The 24,077-nt window shown below is 41.6% G+C and overlaps 1 protein-coding gene across 2 annotated transcripts; it reads left to right on the top strand.

The window, feature by feature from the left end:
- Window positions 1–2,101: 2,101 nt before the first annotated feature.
- Window positions 2,102–24,071, top strand: yeats2 (YEATS domain containing 2). 2 transcript variants are annotated; one of them, XM_062404557.1, is made up of 30 exons: window positions 2,102–2,268; window positions 2,677–2,782; window positions 2,879–2,976; window positions 3,125–3,217; window positions 3,559–3,792; window positions 4,307–4,425; window positions 5,356–5,517; window positions 6,702–6,813; window positions 7,092–7,136; window positions 7,216–7,384; window positions 8,126–8,362; window positions 9,232–9,393; window positions 10,300–10,391; window positions 11,114–11,299; window positions 11,412–11,640; window positions 12,081–12,239; window positions 13,368–13,486; window positions 14,287–14,433; window positions 15,219–15,407; window positions 16,852–17,248; window positions 17,346–17,480; window positions 17,910–18,053; window positions 18,756–18,906; window positions 19,245–19,321; window positions 19,414–19,493; window positions 20,326–20,530; window positions 21,115–21,350; window positions 21,457–21,531; window positions 21,729–21,802; window positions 22,456–24,071. In XM_062404557.1, the coding sequence occupies exons 2-30, from the start codon at window positions 2,683–2,685 to the stop codon at window positions 22,562–22,564; spliced, it is 4,335 nt and encodes a 1,444-aa protein (XP_062260541.1). In that variant the 5' UTR covers window positions 2,102–2,268; window positions 2,677–2,682; the 3' UTR covers window positions 22,565–24,071. The 2 variants fall into 2 exon arrangements, with proteins under 2 accessions (XP_062260541.1, XP_062260542.1); XM_062404558.1 differs by lacking the exon at window positions 17,910–18,053.
- Window positions 24,072–24,077: the final 6 nt, after the last annotated feature.

Raw genomic sequence — 24,077 nt, 5'->3', positions numbered from 1 at the left:
GTTCATGAGGCCTTTTTGTTGTGTCTGATGTTCTGATTTGTATACTTCATATTATGGTTTTGCTCAAAACCAAAAACATTCTTCTTGCACATTCTTCAGGACACAATGTGTCTGTGGCAAAACTCAACAATGCAGAAAAAATGAATAGTTCTCAGACAAGACAGCGTTGTATGTAGATCACGTGAGTGCGTCCATTAATCTTGATCAGACTTTTGGCACTCACAGTGTAGTGTCACTTCACACCCACACACATCCTGGTTAGAGACACAAGCAGGCATAAATTAATAAGAATAAAAGATATAGTTCTGAATGTACTGTATTTATACAGCACTTTTCTGGTGTCATCAATAAACCCAATGTGCTTTACAGTATAAGTTACATTCACCCATTCACACATAGGTCAATATAAAAAGTTAAGCCATGTGCATGCCCTTATTTATGCTATTTACACCAGAAGGGCTGCTTTATCAAAACATATCTGAGTTCACAAAGAGGTGGGTTTTTTTCCAGGAAGTTGTGAGTTGTATCTTTCTAGTTCATGGCTTAGAACCAAATTTAAAATTAGGAACAAGATGTCCAGCTAGTACAAATCTATTGATAGGTACTGGATCACTAGAACACTTTCGCCCACCCCTCCGTCGGCATAGTAGATAAAGATTGAATTTTCTTTTTTGGTGAACTATCCCTTTAACTCTCTTAACTGTGCAATACAGTGGCTCCTGTGCAGTACATTCACTGTACATATTTAGGGCCCGAGCACTGACAGGCACTGACAGATTTGAGGCCCTATTGATATTGTAAGGATTATTATTATTCCGGCAAATTAATTGGCTTTTTGGGGTCTTTAACATGCTTAAATTCTAACAAAAATTTGCAGTATTCTGGAGGAATTTTCAATGGATGTCGAAAAATGGCTCAAAGGTGCCCCCCCGAGACACCTGGAACGTGTTCACATTGACCGATCTTGACCTCATTATAATCATACATCTTATAATAAATAACTTAAAGAAAAAGAAAAGCAGTACAATACAATAATATGTATAGAACTTGAATGAAGACAACATTAATGTCGATCAATGTACAATTTGAGGTTGATCTGATGTAAGCCCTGGTACAAGTACCTCAAAGTAAAAATTTGGAATATGGCCAAAATCACCACTAAATGCAAAATAGCAATCTTCCTTTTGCATTTTTCAAATTGTACATATAGACTTTTTTGTTTGTCTGGTCATGATACACATGTGTATCGATTTTGGTATCTGGTGTCTATTTCTGACTGTCCCCTTTGCTGCTGTAACAAGGCTGAGGGTGTCGCTCCTAGTAAAGGTTGTTAAGCCCTATGAGGCAAAATGTGATTTGTGAATACGGACTATACAAATAAAAGAAAGTATTGATTTGATTCTGGGTCTCCATCAACTAAGATGCTAAATGGGAAGACAGTTTAGAAAATTGATGGAATTATTACTCTGATTCATCCCCCGCAAGTATATACAACAAGAAACAGTACAAATTATTCTCAAAATATTTGTTACAATTGGGACTCAGTAGTAGGAGATTTCTCTATGAACAAAACTCGCCACAGCTCACAAACCCCTATCGTGCACAACAGAACAGATCATTTATACAGTGGATAGAAGTTTTATATAAAGAGTTAAAGCCTGAAAATAACTTTATTATCTGGATTTCAACTTGAGAAATTGGTAAAGTTAGAGTTTAAATGTGTTATATCATCGTCAAGTAAACAAATGAAGAGGACAACATGGTCAGATTAACTCAACTTGGAGCTGCACTATCAAAAAATGTATGAATATCAGTCTGTTAACAGGATTTGTTATGTTTCCTTCTCTTCCTCCATATTAAGTGGATGCAGCAGTTTTTCAGAAGCACATATTACGGCGATAAGACATCACAAACCAAAATCACACTCTGTGTAAATATCAGATCATATCCTTTATTTTGAATAAAAAAAAGTACAAGTGACGACAATTCCTTATACTTGCATGTTACTTATACATCGTGGGACTAATAAAGGATTATTATATCTTATCTTACCACAGCCTTTGCAGAACAGTGACCCCTGGTGGCTGGTTCTCTGAAGTGCACCGTTAGCTCTCATCTACTTAGCCTACCTGTGCACCTCGACACTTTAGCAATTGAGGAAACACGAGTGTGTGAGGTGACTGCGGCTCCACGCACAGGGACATGCTCTCACTGAATTAAAACACACGCCTCGCAGAGAAGCGTGGCTCCAGTGCACAGCGCAGCCCCGTAAGTCTGCGTCTCAAACGGATTCAAACGGGGTCTACGAGCGTGTGCTAACGCTAGCTTACCGTTAGCAAAACACGGGTAGCGGCTAGCTACACTAAGTGTCGCCGGCTGCACGGACGACCAGCTCTCACCGCGAGATACAGTGCGGTAGCGAAACAGTTCTCATGCCCAGTTAGCTTAGCGTAGCCCGGGCTTGTTGTTTCTCTAACAGTAATGGGAGCGGGGTTATATACATGCTATTTTTTATGTGGTCTGCTAACTCATATTAGCACAACTGGCTAGCTGATCAGCGCTAACCTGACAGCTTCCAAGGCTAGCCGGCTAACTCTGTGCTAAGTGTACTGATAACTGGCCCACGGGAGCAGTGATTTAAAAGGCTTAGCTTGCCGTTTCACGTTTGTCTAACAGGCAGCCATGTCGGGCGTTAAAAGGAAGATAGAAGGCAACGACCCTGACTATGAGGACGTCTCCCTGGTCCAGAGCAGCAAGAGAAACAAAGCGGCTGAACACGATGGTAAGGTCCTGCTCTGATTGACCCAGTGCACCTGATTTACATGTTGTGGCAGCCAACAACTCACAGTACAAACATGTGTTTTCATACTTTGAACAGCCCGAGAAGCAGCGGTGCAGAAGATCGAGACCATCATCAGAGAGCAGTTCTCTCTGGAGATGAAGAGCAAAGAGCACGAGATAGATGTGATCAGTCAGGTACCTGGAGGACACAGTCAAAGTGTCTTCTTCTTCTCATTTACTACACACACTATGTGTTGATGCAGAGCATAGAGAAATGTCCTCATCTATATGTCTGCTGTGCTATACCGAGTGTTTTGGCTCATTGTGTTTCATTGTTTTGCAGCGACTCAATGAAGCCAGGAGGATGATGGACAAGTTAAGGGCATGCATAGTTGCTAATTACTATGCCAACGCTGGGATAACAAAGCTCCCAGAGGTAAATCTCCATATCAAGGGGTTCAATATTGTTTTTGATGATTGAAAAACCTGCACAGTCTTACGAGCATTAAGTGTTTACAGGTGCTTGTAGATGATGGTTATAATAATGGAGATGACATGCCACCGTAAGCCCATTATAAAACTGAAACAATTGTTAGATACAACATCATCATAGTTCGATGATTGATTCAGTGGAAATCTTTTGCAGTTGTCATGAATGTGGCAGAACTGTGATTTCTTTGAGGACTTCTTTGCTTTTAATATTGCATAGATGCGGCCACAATAACTCTACTACCAATCTGCTTCACCCAGTACATGCCTGTGTCCTCTTTGTCCCAGCATGCGTCGAAGAGTGACCCTGCAGTCCTGAACCATCCGGCCATCCGGCGCTTCCTGGAGTCCCCATCCCGGTCCTCTTCCCCTCTCAACCAGGGCTCCGAGACGCCTTCTCTGGCCCACTCAGAGTCCGAGTCCCTCTCACAGCAAGGAGAGGGATCTGAGAGGGACGTGGAGGGAGCGTGGAAAGAGGAAAGCAGCAGGCAGGAGCGCCGACCCGGGCGTAATACAGGCAAAGTAAGTTCAGTTTCTTCCTACTGGTTTTAATAGACAACATCACATCTTTCCAATCCTGGCCTCTCTCCATTGACTCCCTGTTTAGAATTGACATTAGAATTATACTTATCCCTTCTAAATCTTGCATTTGTCTGGCCCGAAGCCACTCATCGGAATTGTTGACCTCATATGAGCCATGTTGCAGCCATAGATCCGCTTGTGGGACCTTTTCTCAGTTCCAAAGTCAAGGCTCAAGTCTATAGGTGGCCGTGCTTTTGCCATCAGGGCCCCTCAGCTTTGGAACGACCTTCCTGAGGAGATGATGCTTGCAGATTCACTGACTGCTTCTTCTTATTGCTTTTATGTTATGTCGCCTTATTCACAGGATGCTGCCTTCTTATTGCTATATTCAAATGATTATTTTATTATTATTATAGATTACATTGTTGTTGGTCACTGTCGACAGTGTCAGCATTCATCTTGCACCTTTTCTTTCTCTCACCATGTCTGCTGTGCTCTCCATTATTTGCTGTAGGACACTTTTGGTGTGCCGTCAACTGTTGGAGCAGATCAGAGGGTGATCTACCACACGACCGGAGACGAGGCCTCTAGACTGTATGCAAAGAAGACAATTGTAGTGGGGAATGTGTCCAAGTATGTAATCGATTTTACTCACTCTGTAATCTCTGTAGCAGGTTGTAGCACAGGTCTTTAATATTAAGAGGTCCGGAGCCATACAATTGAACGTTTTTGGATAAATTTGGCTCAGGACAAATATGATCACTATACGCAGTTTCCACTCTACTAGAATTTTGTTGGGAGGTGGCCGGAAATTTGCCGGATGCGACAGCCTAGCAATTCTCTATGCAGGGAAAGGGATTCTATTAATTCTTAAAGTAGAGAGACGTAAGGTGGCTTGTCTCAACATTTTGTAAGGGAATATAAGATGCAAACGATGAATTAGTTATTGACTTATTGAAGTAGTTTTAACTTATGTAGATAGTTTCTTTAGATGATGCTTTAGATGCACCATACTATAGATTAGTGGTTTCATGATTCTACCTTTAAGCAGATATATCACTCCCTCAATAGAGTTTCCACTTGTTCATTTTAGACTCAGCCTGTAAATTGAATTTTCTAGCGTGTGTCCTTGGAAAGAAGATCTAACCAACATCATCATTTTATTACAAGCCCAGACTTGATGAAGGTGGAAAATGCCGTTTTACCCAGTTCATTACTCCCTAGGCATAGATTTATCCACGTAACTGAGCATTCAGTTTAGTGTAATATAAGGCACGTTAAATAGTATTTTTGCCTTTGACCTTTGCAACCTGTCTTCCCTTAGTATTCTGCCTGCCAATCTTTACTATGTTTACCTGGACCATTTTGTTCCTTTATGAACTTGCTTCCCCTCCTGCCAATCTTCTGTCTTTTTGCTATTTGAATTGTGTTAATCTCCTGGATTTTAACTTGGATTTTAACTCCTGGATTTATCTTAAACAAACAAGTACCTTTTGCATTATCCGTCGTGTTTAATAGGTCTAACACCTCTGGCTGTTTTTCCTTTTTTTCTATTACCCTCAGGTACATTCCCCCCGACAAACGCGAGGAGAATGACCAGTCGACTCATAAGTGGATGGTGTACGTCAGAGGCTCCAGGAGGGAACCCAGCATAGACCACTTTGTAAAGAAAGTCTGGTTCTTCTTGCACCCCAGCTACAAACCGAATGACCTTGTGGAAGTCAGGTTTGTGCCTGCCTCTCTGTTTTTCCTGCAAGTTTGACACAGACAAAGAATGAGTAATTACTCCTCAGCCCTGCAAGCGTTTTCTCAGATAGGCAGCACTCCTTACTAGTGGTAAATATAAGCGCTTGGGTGCTGTTTTATGTGGTAACCTCAGGCAACCACAGAAGTTACAGATCAACTTGTTCTAGTACGATCAGTCTAGACATTGTTTTGTTGCCTATGCGCACTTTTTTTCTAACCTTATGTCATATTTGTTTGTCAGTAGTTTGCCCCACCTCTTTCCACACACCCTTGCCAAAATGAAGGACACAAAAGATAGTTGTGGATAATATCTGAATGTGTAAGAGACTCTTCATCAGATGATGTTTATATCAAAGTTGAAGTTAGAAAACAGATTCACTATTAAACTGACTATTATGAAAATATTTTAGTAAACAGTGCCCCCCTGTGGATAATTGATTTAGATCATCCAGGAATGTCTCTTCTCAATCAATTATAGCTGAATTTTAAGTGCTGTTGGGTAGATTATACATACAGTGTAGTCTTTTGCAAAAACGTGTGTTTTTAAAGCGTTCACCTTTGCTCAGCACTGAGGTGTGAAGATCAGTTTCACAGTTAATTGGGAACTGAACTTTTGATGTTCTTTGGTTAAAATGTGTAGTTTCTATCCTCCAAGTTTTAAAGTTGGCCCATGGCTTCTGAATAAATTCTCTTTCATCAGTCAGCTGCAGCCTCCTGGCTGTTTCAGCTGACCGTGCGTTCATGTTGCTGTACAAGCAGATCATAAGCTCTCCCCCAGTTGACTCAAGTTCTCATTCCCAGTGATTCCCCACACAGGCCCAGTGCTCTGTGACGACTTTACGCAGCGTGAATGTAGATCAATGAAAAGCAAGTTAAACAATCCACAGGCCTCATTCATAGATAAACTTGATTAGAATAATATTATGCAACTCTGTAAACATGCCCTTCTAATTACATGCAGTCAGATAAGTTTCTGTTCCTTGGGAACGAAAGCTTCAAAGTGGGAGAAGATGAGAGACTTTCAAGTCATTGATTTTTAGGAGTGAGTTGGATTCGAGGTTGTGCTCTTAGTTTTCTTTTGCACTGATTGTAATTCATTCTCTATAGATTCTGTTCATCTAGATTTTACCTTACATTGAACTTTTCAATGTGTCTTTTCTCAGTGAGCCTCCCTTTCATTTAACACGTCGCGGTTGGGGTGAGTTTCCTGTGCGGATCCAGATCCACTTCAACGACCCCCGCAACAAACGCATTGACATCATCCATCAGCTAAAGGTCAGACTAACCTATGCAGATTAACTCAGTTTCGTATGGTCATTGTAATGTTTTTATGATATTCTTTATAGCATGAGGCTGAATATAAAGCAACGTAGGGTATATTTTAAAGCAAAATATGATTTCTAGTTAAAAACATGTAGATTATTAAATCTCATGGAATCTTATGGTTATTGTCAGAGTTTTATTATTATCTGTCATAGTGATTAAATCTAGCATATCCACTTTATGGATTTAAGTTTAAGTTTTTTATTTCACCCTTTTATCTTGGCCCACAGCTGGACAGAACCTATACTGGGCTGCAGACACTGGGGGCAGAAACTGTAAGTTAATAAAAGTTCATTATGTGTCCTGTGATGTCCTCACATCTTTTTCCCTGACGATGAGCTATATTCGTTCCAGGTGGTGGATGTGGAGCTCCTCAGGAACTCCCTTGGGCAGGACTACATCCCTCAGCCTGCTTCATCCAAGGTGATGCACAGAGCGGCCAGCCCCACGTCCACCTCCTCCCTGGCCCAAAGTTACGGACGCTCCAGTTCGCCCGTGTCACATGATCCCATCATAGACAAAGGTACATCGGTAGAAAACACCTTTTTTTTACCTGATCATAAACAAGTAAATTCACATTTGAGCAATTAAAGGTAATCTTTGCAATTTTTGATGATTAATATCTGTTTGTTTGTATCTTTCACGTGCATGATGATCCAAAGGCACACTCACAAACATACACGCAGTATAATACAGTCCTGCAGTGCTCTGACTCTATAGCTGCCAAAAAAAACATTGCTCCAAAAAAGGCAGAATGAACAATGATTGCTGGTAGTAAAGTATTCTTTATTATATATTAATTGGAAAATCAGCAAGGTTCTTGCTTGTTTTCATTTGTGTATTATTTCCATATGTTTGTTTTGCATGTTGGCCTATTTGTTACTTTTTTTACTGAGGCTTCTTACTCATACATGCTACCGTAATATGTCATGCGCTCTCTGAAGGCAGGTCAATGGAAATTATGTTTGATAAATTTAATTAAGAATAATTTATGGAAAAGGTGGTTTGTATTAATGTTGAATTAGTATGAGCTGTACTGCTGTGACAAGAGTTTGCTTATTACAGACTGGGTCAGTTGGATCCCGTCTGCTGTGGCTCATTTAATTTACCTGAACCAGATTTGAGCAGGATTTCAGTGGTTCCACTCAATTCAAGAATTAGAATTCAAAATAATACTACATCTTACATCTGTAACTTTCTCGTCTTTAAATGAGGTATAATTTATGAGAGTAAAACTAAAATATACTTTCCCATTTCTTCCAAGGTTTCATTAAAACAGAGATGGGGAGACATGCTCACAGCTCAGCACTTGCAGCCGGTGAGCGCACCCCGACCCGACCAAAAGCCGGTGACAGGATCACCCTGGGTTCCCATAGCAACTCCGCCTTCCAGCCTATCACGGCAAGCTGTAAGATTGTCCCACAAGGACAGCCACCCAGTCCTGCTGAGTCTCCTGGGAAATCGTTCCAACCAATCACCATGAGCTGCAAAATAGTTTCAGGTAACTTTCTCCATCCAGGTGCCTTTTCACAGTGGCTCCACATGATGTCCCATCACTTTGCATATCACCTTTTTCATAAATTAGAAGTTGGATTTTGTCACTTAAATATGGAAAAAATAAGAAATACTTGCTTGATGTCAAACTTTGTTGGTTTTAATATTGACACCAACTCAATTGCTTGTATTTTAGATCCCTAGTGTTGATGCTCATTCTTTACTTTGTCAAATTGTTTCAAATGTGCAGTACATAAAAAGAAAAGCACTTCTCACGAACACCTCCAGGGTCACATTAACTGTTGTTGGCAAAAACTATGGAAATGGTTTCTTCCCCCTGTGACAAACCAAGAACACATTTTTCTCCATGAGCACTTCAGATTTGCAAAATGGATAGTCACATTATCAACAAAGTGTAATCTGGTCTACAGATATTTGATATTTGTGTCATGTCAAATGTTAAGGCTGTGGCTGAGGGGTAGAGTGGACGTCCTCCAACCTGAAGGTTGGCGGTTCGATCCCCAGTCTGACCCATCTGCATGCCGAATTGTCCTTCGGCAAGATGCGGAACCCTGAATGGCCCCAAATAGAATAACAAAGTGCTGCAATTAGATACACTCTATGAATGTGTGTGTTGGTGAATGTAAAACTGTACTGTAAAGCGCTTTGAGTGGTCAACATCAGACTACAAAAGCGCTATATAAATACAAAACCATTAACCATAAATATTCACTCAACTCTTATTCATTGCTTTATTTTGTCTTAATCTCAACAAACACCTGCATCACTTTAGTACTTTTTTCGTGTTTATATTTGTTGTTAACACCCTTGAAGAAAAATATTTTTCTAATAGCATGTGTACTTCCTCCTCCGCAGGATCTCCCATCTCCACCCCAAGCCACTCCCCACTGCCTCGCACACCCACCACCTCCACCCCTGTCCACAGCAAGCAGAACTCTTCGTCGGCTCTCAACAACCCTTATATCATTGTTGACAAGCCAGGCCAGGTTATCAGCATGGCTTCCTCCGCATCCACAGGTACACATCTCCTACTCTGTGTCAAAGTGCAGCTTGAAATCTGAAGTGGAACAGAAGCAAAATCGAAAAATCAGTGTCCGAGCCACCCACATTGAAAAGAAAGAAACGCTGTGAAGAATGTGCGATATAGCTGAACAGATGATGTACAATACCGTACATACTCCTTCCTTACTATTTTTCCTCTATTTTTGTAGTTTTTGTTTCTTGTCCTCTCTTACCCTCTTATCTATGTCTTTGTGCTCCCCCCTCTCTGTTTTTTTCTCTGTCTCTCTCTCCGTCTCTCCGTCTCTCTTTTTTGTCCCCGTTTTGCACGCATAAAAAATGACGGCTGATGAGCCAGCTGGGTGGTTTCTGGATGCAAGGTTACCATGGTGACTGAGCTGCTGAGTTTCATGGCCAGATTAGGTGGTTGAAACACCATTCGCATCAAGTTTTGTGCTTTTTAATTATCTGCAAAGATGACAGTTCAGTGTCAGGTCAAGCAAATGTCATATGTGTGTGTGTCACCACATCATGGAGCGGAGTCATCTCACATCACCAAGGCTGCTCCATTTACCTCCTCAATTCGACAATATTCCACTCTTTTCCTTACAACACCCACTCAGCCACTCCCACTCGTCCTCCACAAATGCACAGCTCGACCAGATCTGGCAGGAGTGCGAATAAGTACTCCTTTTATCAAGCTGGATGAGGTAGATGTGGGTGTTGAGGCTCACCAATCCTGGGATAAAATAAATTGAAATGGTGTATTTAAGGAGCGGAATTATATCAGTGCTCACCTTCAACACCCACAGAAACTGTCATCTCGCACCACAGCGGCCTTGATCCTTTTGGAAAGAATGGCAGGATCTGAAGTGAGTAATCATCAGTTCACCTCTATGTGTTTGTGTGTATATTACTTCACAGGAAGCCCCTCGGCTAAACAATCTGCTGCTCAAGGCACTCGCTCTCCAGCCCCTAAAGTTCACACAGGCACCTTCCTCTCCTCAGGGGTGAAGGTGAGTTGATAATGTTAGTGGTTTAACATGAATCCGTCTGAGCTCAATCTTTGTAACTGATATGTCCCCTTCCCACTTTGAGGATAGTCTATCCCTGTAGTATCTGTATCTTTAACAAAGCAGTGTGGTATAAATAGTAGGCCAGGGTGCTATCTTCAGCATATGTGAGTGCCTTGGCAAGCTGTTTAAATGGGACATTACTCTGAAGATGGGAGGATGTGCAGGAAGCTTTGCAGAGACAATTGCACAGTTCTGTTTCAGTCAGTGTCAATACCCTGCTGTAAAATCCTCCCACTCCCACACATCATCACATCATCCCATCGCCATCTTCAAAGAGCAACATATGATTTCTTTGAAAACTTTTTATATAATAGTGACACTCTGATCCACTCAGACTCAACAGTCTGTCAGCTGCTGGTTTCTTCTGTAGTTCTAAGGACCAGGGCAGATGGGGAACATAACACATCTCTTTGATGAATAAATGATGTTGCTGTTTATCAAAAAATCTGTTCTCGCTGCTTACTGTCTGTATCCTGTTGGAAAAAAATAAGTGGATGTTAATTTGCAGTTATTTTAGTTTTTATCATATTAATAATGAATTTCTCTTGTTTTGTTTTATAAAAAACTGATTGACTCCAAATAATAATCTACAATATTGAGGTAACAAAACACAGGAGCCTTCATGTTGCAATCCTCTCCATGTGCATTCACTTCTTGTGCAGGTTATTATCAAGCAAGAGCCAGGGGAAGTTTCAACACAGCAGCAGCAAATGGTTTCCACAGTAACCAGCCAGCAGCAACCTGCTGCTACAGCAGCTCACCAGTTTGTCGCAGTGAAGGGAGGTCACATGATCTCAATGTCGGCCCAGAAACAGACAGCAGGGGCCACGGGGGCCACATCTAGCAAGGTCAGTGTCATGCCAAAAATAATTCCAATCATTTGCATGTTAACAGTGATATACATGTTATCAATAGTCACATTCACTCACCAGGGACCTTTGGCACTCTCCTTGTTTCTAGATGTTAGGTATTCCTGTTACCTCGACACTCCAGTCCGCAGTCAAACAGGTGGCCATCAGCAGTGGACAGATTCTGGTCGCCAAGGGCAACCCCTCTGGCTCCAAGGTGATGGGAGGGAAGCAGGTTTTGGCTCAGGGTGTCGCTAAGGCCATCGTAAGTGGAGCCAGTGGCATCTCTGGTCAGCAGGCTGCTGCCAAGGCGGCTGGAGGTTCAGGTGGCAAGAGCGGAGGTCAGAGTTCACACACAGACAACATGTATGATGTACAGGTCATGCTACGGCTACACAATTGATTTTGAATGAGCTGCACAAAATGAAACACACTTTTTTTCGATATTTTATTTTAATATTTTGGCAAAATAACAAAGAACAAACATTAAATACATACAAACATACAAAATACATAAGAACCCAGACAATGTCCTGGTCCCCAAGCTAGTCCTTCCTTCCAGCATACAGACAAGACAAATAAGAACATAACAAAACAAGAAAAATAACACATGGGTGGAAAACTTCCAGAACATCAGTTGGTGTGTAAGATAAGCGTTTGCATAGCACATGGATCGATAAAATATAGCAGCAGTATCCATGAACATGCATTTTATTCTGTTATTATTGCCTTTTTATGAGGAAATGTCTTGACTTTTCTTTCTGTCTTTATACATCCACAGTAATGGCTACTCTTCAGCTGCCAGCTAACAACTTGGCCAATCTGGCCAATTTGCCTCCAGGCACCAAACTCTACTTGACCACCAACAGTAAGAACCCGTCAGGAAAGGGAAAACTGCTCCTCATTCCACAGGGAGCTATCCTCCGAGCCTCCAGTGCCAGTGAGTTATGCACCCAGTATAAATCCTTTTAGATGAAGACGTTTGAAAAGAACTTTGGTGTCAGATATTAGTCTGTCAGCCACATCCCTTCTTCGTTCTGTTTTTAGTTCACAAACTTGACGAGCTCTCAGAAATGTAGGGTTTAAAGCCTGGTGACAGAGTTTCTCTCACTGCAGATATTTCCCAACTTATAACATAATGCTCCATACTGTATTTGTGGCAGCAATACACATAACATGAACGAGCAGAGCATTGTTCAGGGATTAGGTGTGGTCGTGTCGGACACTTGAAGATACTGATATACTTCATCAGACATGCAACAGAGAGATGAGTAAAAACTTACTGGTGGAGCAACATGTCGTTTAAAGGAGGATATTCAAGATACAACCCAGATATAAAGTTCTAAAAGTATACATTCTCCACAAAAAATGTAATTCCGAAAAAGGGAAATCATTGACTTTAATCTGGGCCTTTATGGTTATTTGATTTCAAAGTGAGAATGGTGGTTCTTGTTCAGCTTCTAATTTCTCGCATTCTATCATTTCTAAGCAGGAATCTTATATCCTCCAAAACCCGAGGAAATACTTAGATTGGATTCAGTTGATTAATGAGCTTGATGGTGTTGGTGACTCAGTATCCAGGGCCTCTAAAACAAAAGTCTTGGCCCCCTGTAATTTTCCTCCGGCTTCGTAGGTCACACACATCTGTATTAAAGCTCTCGTTGCTCTCGGCTCATCTTCAAGTTTTTGAAAAGTAAGAAACCCTCTTCTGAAGTGACCCTACACTTTGAAACACTCTGGTGACAGTTACAGATTTGGACTGCCGCACTACCTTCTGGACAGTGAGTCAGTTGTAGTCATCTGTTTCATTCTGCAGAGTATTTAATGTGTAATGCTGCGAGCTAGAATCCCTCAGTGAGATTAAAGAGATTTAGCAGCATCTGAAATAAAAATCCAAACCAACATAACTCTGCCCCGCCCTGCTTTGGAATCATTTATCATGAATACGCTTTTACCTATTTGCTTTTACTCATATTAATAAATAGAAGATGATCTGTATTTTTAGATAAACAATGACAGATTTGTTTATGAGATTAGAGACTGACGTGTTTCTGACTGTGTAATTTAGGTCAGCAGTCGCAGAGCAGCTCGTCTGCAGGCGCTGGGGGCTCTCAGACCTCCTCCTCTTCGAGCAGTCTGCCTTCCAACCTCTCCTACACGTCCTACATCCTCAAACAGACCCCACAGGTGGGTGGAAATCCATTAATGCTATAATAGAAAACTTACTCTTGTATAAAATATTTGTCTCTGATGTCTTTTTTATTTTTGCTTTATAGAACATTATTTATTTGCCAACATAAAGATGCTTTACACATCATGCATTTAAATCAACTAAGTCATGAAAAGGTGTATTTACAGTTTGCTACTGGTGTTTCTTATCCTTCGCTAATCTCATTATTCTTGTGTTGTAGTCCGGAGGTTGACCCTGGTGTGTTTTTAATAAGAACCATTCATTACAGCATCACTGATCCTGTAGTCAGCTTTAGAACCTACTGTGCATATGTGCCAACACCATAAAATCAGCTTGTCTGCAGAGAGGTTTCCACACAGTTTAAAATGTTTCTGGGCTGTGTTTCATGTTAATGATCTATATTCAAGGTTAATGTCAGTGTTAATCACTCATTTATTTTGTACATCTCCCTAAACAGCTAAAGTGTGCATACAATACATACACACACAAAATAATTGATTTCAAGGGAGGCTAATGCATTTTATATAAGCTATTACATATAAAGGATGAAACAGCTGAAGCAGTAGAAGCATTTTAATGCTTAGAATAGCAACATACCTAATCCACCTCATAGTGTGACATGGGGTGCATTATAATCCTACCTTTTAACATTCTTTATTTGGAAGGGGACGGTTTCTGCTTTTGTATATGTGTTTGTTAAATGTGGAATGGATTATCTAGCTGAATTTAGACATGACAATTCCACTGATGTTGGATTACTACCTCATCCTAATCACTGTTTATCCATTTTTCCTAGGGCACATTTCTGGTCGGTCAACCGGCGCAGGGTTCAGGGAAGCAGGGGGTTTCCAGCACTGCGGGTCACACAGCATCATCTCCAGCGACTGTTACCCAGCAGGCCATCCGGGTAACAGCTGGACAGAAGGCAGCCATTCTGGCTCAGGTCAGTATTGACTCAGTTAAGAGCTACAAGCAGTATCTGCTGCTAACTGACAACTTCGTGGGGTAATAATCACTGAGGATCCAGCTTCAAGTTTTTTTGCAGTTGAATGCCAGCTTTGGTGTTTGCCAGCACTTAAGTCCCAACTGAGCTGCGCTGGCTCTGGTTTTCACTTCTCACTGAAATATCTTTTTAACCTCATTCTTACTTACTGCTGCACATCGTCTTTTTTAAACGAATGCAGTATGTGACCCAAATATGCTTATAACATGACATAACAGTTGTAATGATTGCTTATTCTTGTCATTTTATTGTATTAGGGTTGATGAACCAAAAATATGGTTTTAAGTTTTTCCACTTTTGTTGTTTTTGGCACTTAAATGTAGATATTAACTGGTTTATTTTTAAACTAACTGAAGAGCTATTGCAAACTGCAGTTTCCTGTCATACACAGTGAATGTGTGGGTCGTTGAAACTGTGGAGGGCTTGTCCAGTAGCAGCTGGTGTTGGCTTTACTCACCCAAGTGAACTGCTTGGCTGGAGGTCAAGTCCCCTCATGTAGTTTTATTCTGTCTCATTTTATATAACAGCACAGTAGCCGATTTCATTTTTAACCATCTTGCTTTGCAGGCTGTTTGCAGAGTTCATATAGCCACAGTCTGTTTAATACAATTACTCTTGTAATTGTGTTATAATGTTGATTATTGTTACGGTTTCATAATTACAAAGACAATTTCAAAGTCATTGTCACAATGATTTTTTTTTTTTAATTTGTCTATGACCGACAGGTGGTTGGCAGCTCCCAGGGCGCACAGGTGAAGTTGTCAGACGGCTCAGTTAAGACTGTAACAGCAGCGGCAGCAGGTCATTTGTCCAAGCCGGGGACGACCACATTGAGGATGACAGGTGGAGTCATTACCGCTGCTAGCTCCACCCCCAGCTCTGTCAGCGCTGCAGCAGTGGGCAGCCAACAACAGGCGAGTTCCACAGTCCTCATATTTGTATGTTTTATTCTGCCTGACAGCTGTTCTCTTTTAAATGGAATGTCAAAAAAAAATGCAGTTACATTAAAATCTACGTGAAGCATTTTGTCAAGCCTACAAAATAGTTTCATTAACTAGTCCATGTGGGTTAATGTATAACATTTACATATATAAAATATTTAAGGCCATATTTCCTAATTGCCAAAACAGTTGTTTTGAATGTTTTTGAAACTTGAGCATTCATTTCAAGGAGAATTTAAGTACATACCCTTTGTGTTGTGGCTTCATGTGTAACAAGCAGGAGGTTTCTTTTGTTTGAGGAATTATACCAGTTGAGCTCCTTTTTTCTTTTTGTATTCTTTGTACAATTGAGGTAAGAGCTGTGGTGATGCAGCATTTGCCACTGCAGTATGAATACATACAATACTTACAAACTGGAGTTATCCAATGTGGCTACAGTGGCAATGTCATCAGTGTATTTGTCAGAGAGAGCAGAGTGTGAAGAGCCCAAAGCTGTTCATTAGCACCAATCTGGGTGATTACAGCTTCAGTCAGTGGCCTCATTAACTTGAGAAATGGAAACTTCCTGCAGGCTCAAACACATAAAAACAAACATGTTTATAGTATGTAATAAACTGAGACACTAATCAATGCTCTATCAGTGTTGACAATGGGGCTCTGCGATATAGCAAAAAATAATGTCAAGATAAATTTTTTTATATCAGCCGATATTGATAATTGTAACAATAAATGTCTATTTCTTACACGTTTAAGCCTATTTATTTTGACTAAGGGTGTGGTTTTAAACTCTTCTCTATGAGCATTTTTTCAAATTTGAGGTAGTTCACTGTCTCTGCATTCGAGCAATCTATTGATATATGTATTGGAGCTGAGTTGATACAAACAGTAAAGATGTGCTCTCTGTGAGGGAGCACTTACTCTTTTGTCTTTGTGAATTCCATAAAACTAGTAACCTGATCAAAACAGCTCACTGTCCCAGTTGCACAACACTGGAAAACAAATGTGGACACAGCAGAGAAAAGACAGTAAACACCAACTCAAAAGTTCAAACACAGACTATTTATTTTTCCAGCACTCTTTTCATTAATATTCACTGAAGTCCAGCTTTAAACGGATCTTCACAATGGCTATTATTATTTACACAATCCCTATTGTGCAAATACAAAGAAAGTAATATGTTTAGCCTTTTAAAAAAATATTTCCACACCCTGCCTTAGTGTATTTTTTAAATGTAAAAATGAAAGTTGATACTAAAACAAATATGAACATTTTTGAATGAAAGATTGTTATTTGACCCTTGCTATGTATAAGCATGGAACACACACAGTAGTGAACCAGTTTGTCTTTTCAGACACCGGGTGACTGTTTCTGTTTACTTCCTGGTTAACAGCTATGTTTTCCTGTAATCTCCACGCAGGCTGCCGAAGGTGGGAAGTCTGCGCCTCAGCACCACTCGCTCCTGGTGGCAGCCAACCAAGCAGCAGTAATCAGTGCAGCTAAGAGCGCCAGTGCTGCTGCTGCCGCCGCTGCTGCTGCCGCTGGTGGTGGCAGCCTGTCAAAGACAGCCGTGGCCACTTTGGTCAAGGGTGCTGGCAACTCTGCCACGATGACAAAGAGTGCAGCTGGTTCAACCGGAGCTGTGGTAACAGTTGCCAAAGGCCCTGCTGCGATGCCGGTCATCGGCATGTCCAAGGGTGCAGGAGTGGGGACTGTGGCTGGCGTGCCAAAGAGCAACAGCACGTCATTGGTCACAGCAGCCTCATTAGTCAGTGGGATGGCAGCCGGAGGAGGGAAGACTGGTACAACTCTCTCGGGTAGATACAGAGAAACCTCACACTGCATCAGTCACCTGGTTCAAATGTACAAGTTAGATAATATTAACTAATGACTTGCTCTGAATTATTTGTCCAGGTATGCTGAAGATCCACTCTGGGGGTTCCAGCTCTCAGCAGACGGTTTTAACCATCCCAGCCAACCAGCTCAAACAGCTGGGGGTTGCCACTGGGTCTGGAGGGATGCAGACCATACTCATGCCTGTTGGGAAAGGTAGGTATCTGCAAACTACCAATAAACGACCACATGTGAGGATTGTATATACAGATACTGGGTTCACAACTTCAACATGACCACATCTAATAGTAGCTTAAAGGAAATATCAGTGGTGTTTCGATATAACATGAAGCTTCATTGGTATTGAATGTTTTTTCAGTTTGCCACATCTTTTACAGCAAGTGTTGAGATAAAGCATGTTGCTCTTCTAAATTACTTTAGAATTGAAAGGAGCATTTGCAAACAGTAACTTTATTCAGTTCATTTTTCTGAGGAAGAGTTTTTCGATCCATATGGTGATATCAAGTTTGAGAGAGCCTCTGTACGACCTATCTTCTTCCCTTCTCATTTTTCACTTCAACTTTAAGACTGTTTGTCTAATGGGTCATCGATCCAGCCTGAGTGTGCGTTTTCTTCTCTATGTAGTTGTGTCTAAAGGCACAGTCTCCACTACTCCCTCCTCCGCTTCTTCCTCCTCCTCTTCCAACAACCCTGGAGCAGCTGGAGCTGGAGCCTCCCCAAGTCCTGCCATCCAGGCCTGCCCCTCCCTTGCTCTGCCCCTGGCAAAAGGTGAGAGGGGTCCATCCCCTCCCCTCCCTTATTCTCAACCAACTTTTCTTTGTTTGGATTGGGTATCATTGGAATAGCTTTCATACCAGTAGTAGCGCACATTTTGTTACTGATACCAAATTTTACGAGTTTATTTTATTGAGTACAACATTATATAATTAACCAACATATGTTCAATCAGTCTTTCTCCTTTAACTATCTAGACTGTGGCTGCCCACCATATACTCATGTTTTCCCGCCACAATTTAATAATGAACACAAATACTCCTCTCATAATAATGTTAGTTAGTGTTTTGCTCCGTTGATTCCTTGTAAAACGGTCTACCTGCACTTGCACCATGGACTGAATCAGCTCTGTGGGAAACACTGGTGAAGATCAAATTAAAGTGCATCAGTGTTCAATATAAATAAACAGCAGAACTTAAGAACACATTTATGCAGACAAATATTGACATTTCTCAGTATGTGATGACAGATAATAAGTAAGTAAACAAGAATCTGCTGCAGTGTTTGTTACCAATGTTCAGTAAGTATTCAGTGCTTGGTGCTTTAGATTGTTTTGGTTGTGATGGAGGTTTTGAGGTTTATTTCCCATCTACGCACAGTCTTCTCATCGCTGTCCTTTCTCTATTCATGTCAGTCTCAGTGTTTGAGTTTAATGAAATTAACTTCTCTCTCCCTCTCTCTCTGCTGCTGCTACAGTGAAGACAGAGCCAGGTGCAAGCACAGCTGTCACAGTGGGTCCATCTCTGCCGGTGACTGCCCCTGTCCCTACATCTGTTCATGTTGCCTCTGCAGCCACCACCGTCAAGCAGGAACAAGGGGCGGACAACTCTTCACACGACCTCATCAAGTAAGCACGAGAAGGTGTCACAATGCCACATTCGTAAACAGTCTATGATTAATTCCTAGATGGATGGATAATTTACATTATCTTTAGAGAAAAGTTTCAAAGCCAGAAACACATTTTTCTCACTGACAAAGCCATCACTGAACATTTGTTTTACTACTTCAGTGTTGTCATCCATTTTTTAGTTTTTTTTCCAACTGATTTCTCAGTGAAAATGAGTGGTACCTGATTTATTTGAATCATGTATCTACTGAAATATTAATCAAAGGTTTTAAGAAAACTTTGCCATTTCTCTGGATATTTTCTCTCACTACATCTGACCCCTGTGATTTCCTTCTCAGCACTGAGCACATGGAGACCATGATGCAGCTGCTGACAGCTGTGGTGAAGAAGTTCCCTCTGATCGTGGCAGAAAAGAGTAAGTGAGCTTGCCTCTGTATGTTCTAAACAGCTCCAGATATATAAAACAGACTGAGAGCTATTATATACTTGTTTTGTTTGTTTGTTTAGCTGAAGACTCCCATCCATTCTGCGCCTCTTCAACAGAGCAGTATTACTCCTGGAATATCGGCAAACGCAGAGCATCAGAGGTAACTTCATTTTCTCTGTTTGTGTGTATATTGAAATGAGGGTTACAATTCAAACTCAGTGCTGCACAGCCTCAGTATGGGAAAGTCCTCTCAGTGGAAAGTATATTCATTGTGAAAATAATCTTGCTAAGAAAAAGTGAAATAGTCAAAATACTTTAATACAAATTAAAACATTACTGATCATTACACATCTTTGCTGTGGTTTGAAAAGACAAAGCATTATCTTGAACACGTGTAACGTCTCAGTATGACGAGTGATTCTTCTCAGGAAAGGTTGAAGCCTGTTATTATCTCAGAGTGACAGCACCCACTTACAATTTCCTACGCTCCAGATTCCAGGAGGAGAGTGCCTATAATGTCAGTAATAATTTGCAGTGGTTGCACTTTTGTTGTCTGTGTAACCTGTCTCGCTGCTCAGTCCTGACTCTGCAAGATTTCTGTTTGCCTTGCGTCTTCCTGTCTCATCAGGTCAGATGTGTGTCCCGGGCTTTTTATCTCCTCTCATCTCTTCCTAATGGGTTCATCTGGAGCTCATATACACCAGCCCGTGTGTTAGCTGTCTGTTCTCTTTCCTCACAACTATAAATGGTTCTCAGACGAACCCAGAAATATCATGGATATTTATATCTACCGGTCGCTAATTTACATGAGGGGAGAGGGGACTCACAGCTCATGCTGCTCAGTGCGATCACAGGGGAAGAAAGGCTGCAAGGCGCTGTATGCACACCAAGTCTCGCCAGCCACAACATATTTATCTGTGTCACTTTGCAGATTTCAGCTTTTAGGCCGAAATATAGGTTTGCATAATATCGTCTGGCATGCTTTGCTGTAGCTTCAGCGAGCAGTGGCAGTGAAGCGGGTTGTCCAGGACGTGTTGGACCGCTCGCCGCGCCTGCAGGCCCTCACTCCGCCGAAGACGAGGGAGGTGGTGCAGTGGTGCCGGCAGAGGGGTTACACGCCACCTGACCCCGAGCCCCAACGCAAGAGAGATGACGAGTCCATCGAGGACATCCTCACGCAGATAGATAATGAGCCTGGTGAGTTTGTCTGTGTGTGTGTGTGGTTGTCTGTGTGTTTTTGAGAAAAGCCCTTTTAAAGAGGTTTATTTACTTTTGCCCATTTTTTTTGCAATTTCACTGTGGACTCCTCTGCTTTCAGCTGCTCAAAGTGGATCAATATTTCCTCTTCAGCTTTGCATGTGTAGGCGTAGTGCTTCTGCAGTTACCAGTCAGTCCAGCGATGTGTTTGCAGTCCAGTTGGGTGCGAGGGCGGCCAGTGTGCAGCCTCAGTGTTTTTCTTCAGCTGTGTTGTATTTACAGGGAGTTCTTCTTCATTTTGTCTGTAAGGGTTGAGAGTCGAAGCTGCACAGCTCAGTGAGTCGCCCACTTGCCTGAGCGAGACAATATGATAATCTCTTTGTTTTCTCCTCGTCTCTCCTCTCAAAAATCTCTTGACTGTTGAGTCAATAAAATGAGCCAATATTTTAACAAAAAGCATGGTTTTTCATCCTTGCAATAAACATACAGCCAAACGAGAAGAATCTGCTATCTGACTGAAATACATATATGAAGCACTTGATGTTTCTGTGCCGCGTTAAATCACCATGTGGATGTGTCCGCAGAGTGCCCGTCAACCCTAAGTAGCTGCGACGAGCTGGTGTCGCGGCTGGAGCAGATGCAAGCCCTGCTGAAGACTGAACCAGAGGAGGCAGACGACGAAATAGTCGACATCGTCACCATGGTTCCACCCTGCCAGAAACTAAAGGTCAAAGAAGAGGAGCAAGAAGCTGACGCAGAGCCCAAGTTCTTCCTTGGCCCCTGCGTGTCCGCCCAGTTTGTCAGTGATGCAGCTCAGCAGGTAGGTTGACCAGTGTGGGGGTTTTATTTGTAATAGAAATACATGCTGCACCTTTTTGTTCATTTCAATGTGATGACGTGTGTGTGTGTGTGTGTGTGTCTCTCAGATCGGGGTGAACTTCCAGCCGATCGAGGTGGAGAAGAACGTATTCGCTCCATTAGTCGAAACCATGATTCTGAAGGTCGGTCTCTTTTCAGTTTTGCCAAAGGAAATAAAAAGTTGTGCAATAACAGTGGCTCATCATAATCTTTACATGCCCTTGACTTGATTGACGACCATACAGTATGTGTGAGATGTACACCTACACAGTGTCTGTATCAGACAGTGGGTTTCTTTGTGACTAATAATGAAAATGTGTTTGTGCTGACTACACTGCAGGCGACAGAACAGTTTGCCAGTGACGTCCTGAGAGAAGCTCTGGCTGGGGCCTCCGCCAAATCCCCTCAGAACAGGTCAGCTCTGGTGTTTCTCTCACTGACATGCAACCTGCCCAGTGCTCCATCTTTCACTTCATACTTTTCACTAAATCTCGGGCTTATCTAAACTACCAGTTACTACTACTACACACATTCTATTTATCAACAAGTTCTCAGTAAATTGTATTAAATAAAAAAAATACTATTATTGATCCAAAGAATTTACAGCAACTTAAATTGTTTCATGATTGTCGGAATAAGGTTTTACTTGTCGGAATTTGAGCAATAATGTTCTGAATGTTATAATGATAATGATGGCAACATGTATAGATAACATACTGATATATCATTGTACTATTTGGGCTGAGGTGGGGCAGGGTGCAGAAGAAACTGGAGATGGACAAGTTATTTGGAATGGGATTTGTTGACATAAATGGACATAAAGAATAATCCAATGTCATTGTGGTTCACAATGTGTCTCTGTACACATGCCAATATGTCACATAACTGTTGGTTAGACATTGGACAACCCTCTTCTGATTGCATTGATTCAGAGCTGAAGATCCAAGTAAACTAATTATTCAGATAATCACTGATATCTGCACACGTCTGAAACATCTTTCTGCTTTGTTGAGCTTTGCTTTCAATCCTAATCAAGGTCCACTGTTTTTTTGTTTTTTTTTCTCCAGGGCTCCCAGAGAGATCACAGCCATGAACATCCACCAAGCGGTCAGTAGCATCCCCACCTGTGACTTCCTCACCAGCACACACATGGGTTACCTGTCTAAGGACAACTGACTGACACTGACTGGTAACTGACACCGGCAAAGATGTGAGGACTGCTTATGACAGAGCGTCTCGTCACGTGGCTCTGACAGCTCCACTGTGGATAATCACACCTGGATGTGGTCCTGTTGCCTCAGGTTGTGCAGTAATAACTAACGTAGTTTATTCATTTACTTGATCAGAGAAGGGCTCAGCTTGCTTCTCACGGCAGCAGAATAACCAACGTCTCAAACACTGCGGGTAAACTGTAACGTTCCAGTCCTGATGTGTGGAGGGAAGCGGCCTTCTGGGAATCGTGTCATTTGATTTTTGAGAGGCTGATGGGCTCTTGCTTACCTCAAAGCAGGATTATTTTTAATGCTGAGTTGTTTCCTGCCAGTCATTGGGGAAATGAAGCCTGAGTGACGTACAGGGCTGAATAACAGCATCAGACAGCTGTGCCCGCCTCCATCCGGCTGTCACGTCCCCTGGACTGGGAACAAGATTCATTTTACCAGCAGACGTGACCCACAGATTTACAGCGAGTTGGAAACACTAATGAACACCTGAGTGTCGGCTCTCTCTGTCACTGATAGTACTGTCTGGAGTGTGGCAAAGCAAACGGAGAGAACCTTCCCAAAAGTGCCATTACCATGGCAACCATTCATCCATCATTACGAACATCTTTCAGTGTTACCTGGCTGAGGTACACACACACACAAGAAAAACACAAACATGCAGGAAGTGACTGTTCTCTGAGGGAGAAGAAATTCATTTTTCACATTTCTAAAAAAACCTAGTTCTCATGTCAGGTTATATTCTAATGAACAAATCATTATGAATTCAACACACCAGTATTTATCTTCTGTTTATCATGAACCAGCTTTCATAGACTGTTGACGTGCTTTTAAGTGTTAAACAACCACAATATGTCTGTCGTGTAATGTGCACAGTGTGACCAATATGAAATGGATTTTGTGTTACAGATCTTCTTTTATTTTTGTATCTAATATCAACACCTTCAATCAGCAATGCCCTAACTGTGTGTGCGCGAGCGTGATTGTTCTAGTTATTACTCATGTTGTGGGGACCAAAATCTGTTTACACAGTCACACTATGGGGATTTGTCTTTCTGGACGAAAAGAAAATATCCATAACATCAATTGTTGAATTTTAAGCTGAAGACATGTTTTAATGTTAGAGTAAGGTTTGGTTCAGGTTAAGCAAGTTCTAGTTAAGGTTAAAGTAGGTCTCCACGAAATGAGCTGAAGTCAATGTAATGTCATCTGAAGGGGGGGGGGGGGGGTGTATGTGTGTGTGTGTGTAAATGACAGTAATTGAGGCTTGTGTTTGTTTTGTTGGCTGATATTCTGGTGATTCTGTTTAATGTGGAGCTTTTGCATTTTGTTAATGTGTTTGGGCCGAGTGGTTGAGATGCCTTTTAAACCACATTAGTGTAGAAGATAACCCAAACACTGTATTTTCATGTTGCAAACCAAAAAACATAATCAATATTCTTGTAATAAAAGGAGAGAAACTACTGTTG

This window comes from Platichthys flesus, chromosome 14, assembly GCF_949316205.1.
Source record: "Platichthys flesus chromosome 14, fPlaFle2.1, whole genome shotgun sequence".
NCBI classification, from domain to species: Eukaryota; Metazoa; Chordata; class Actinopteri; order Pleuronectiformes; family Pleuronectidae; genus Platichthys; species Platichthys flesus.
Note: the sequence above shows the minus strand (reverse complement) of the source record. Positions and strands in the feature narration are given on the sequence as shown.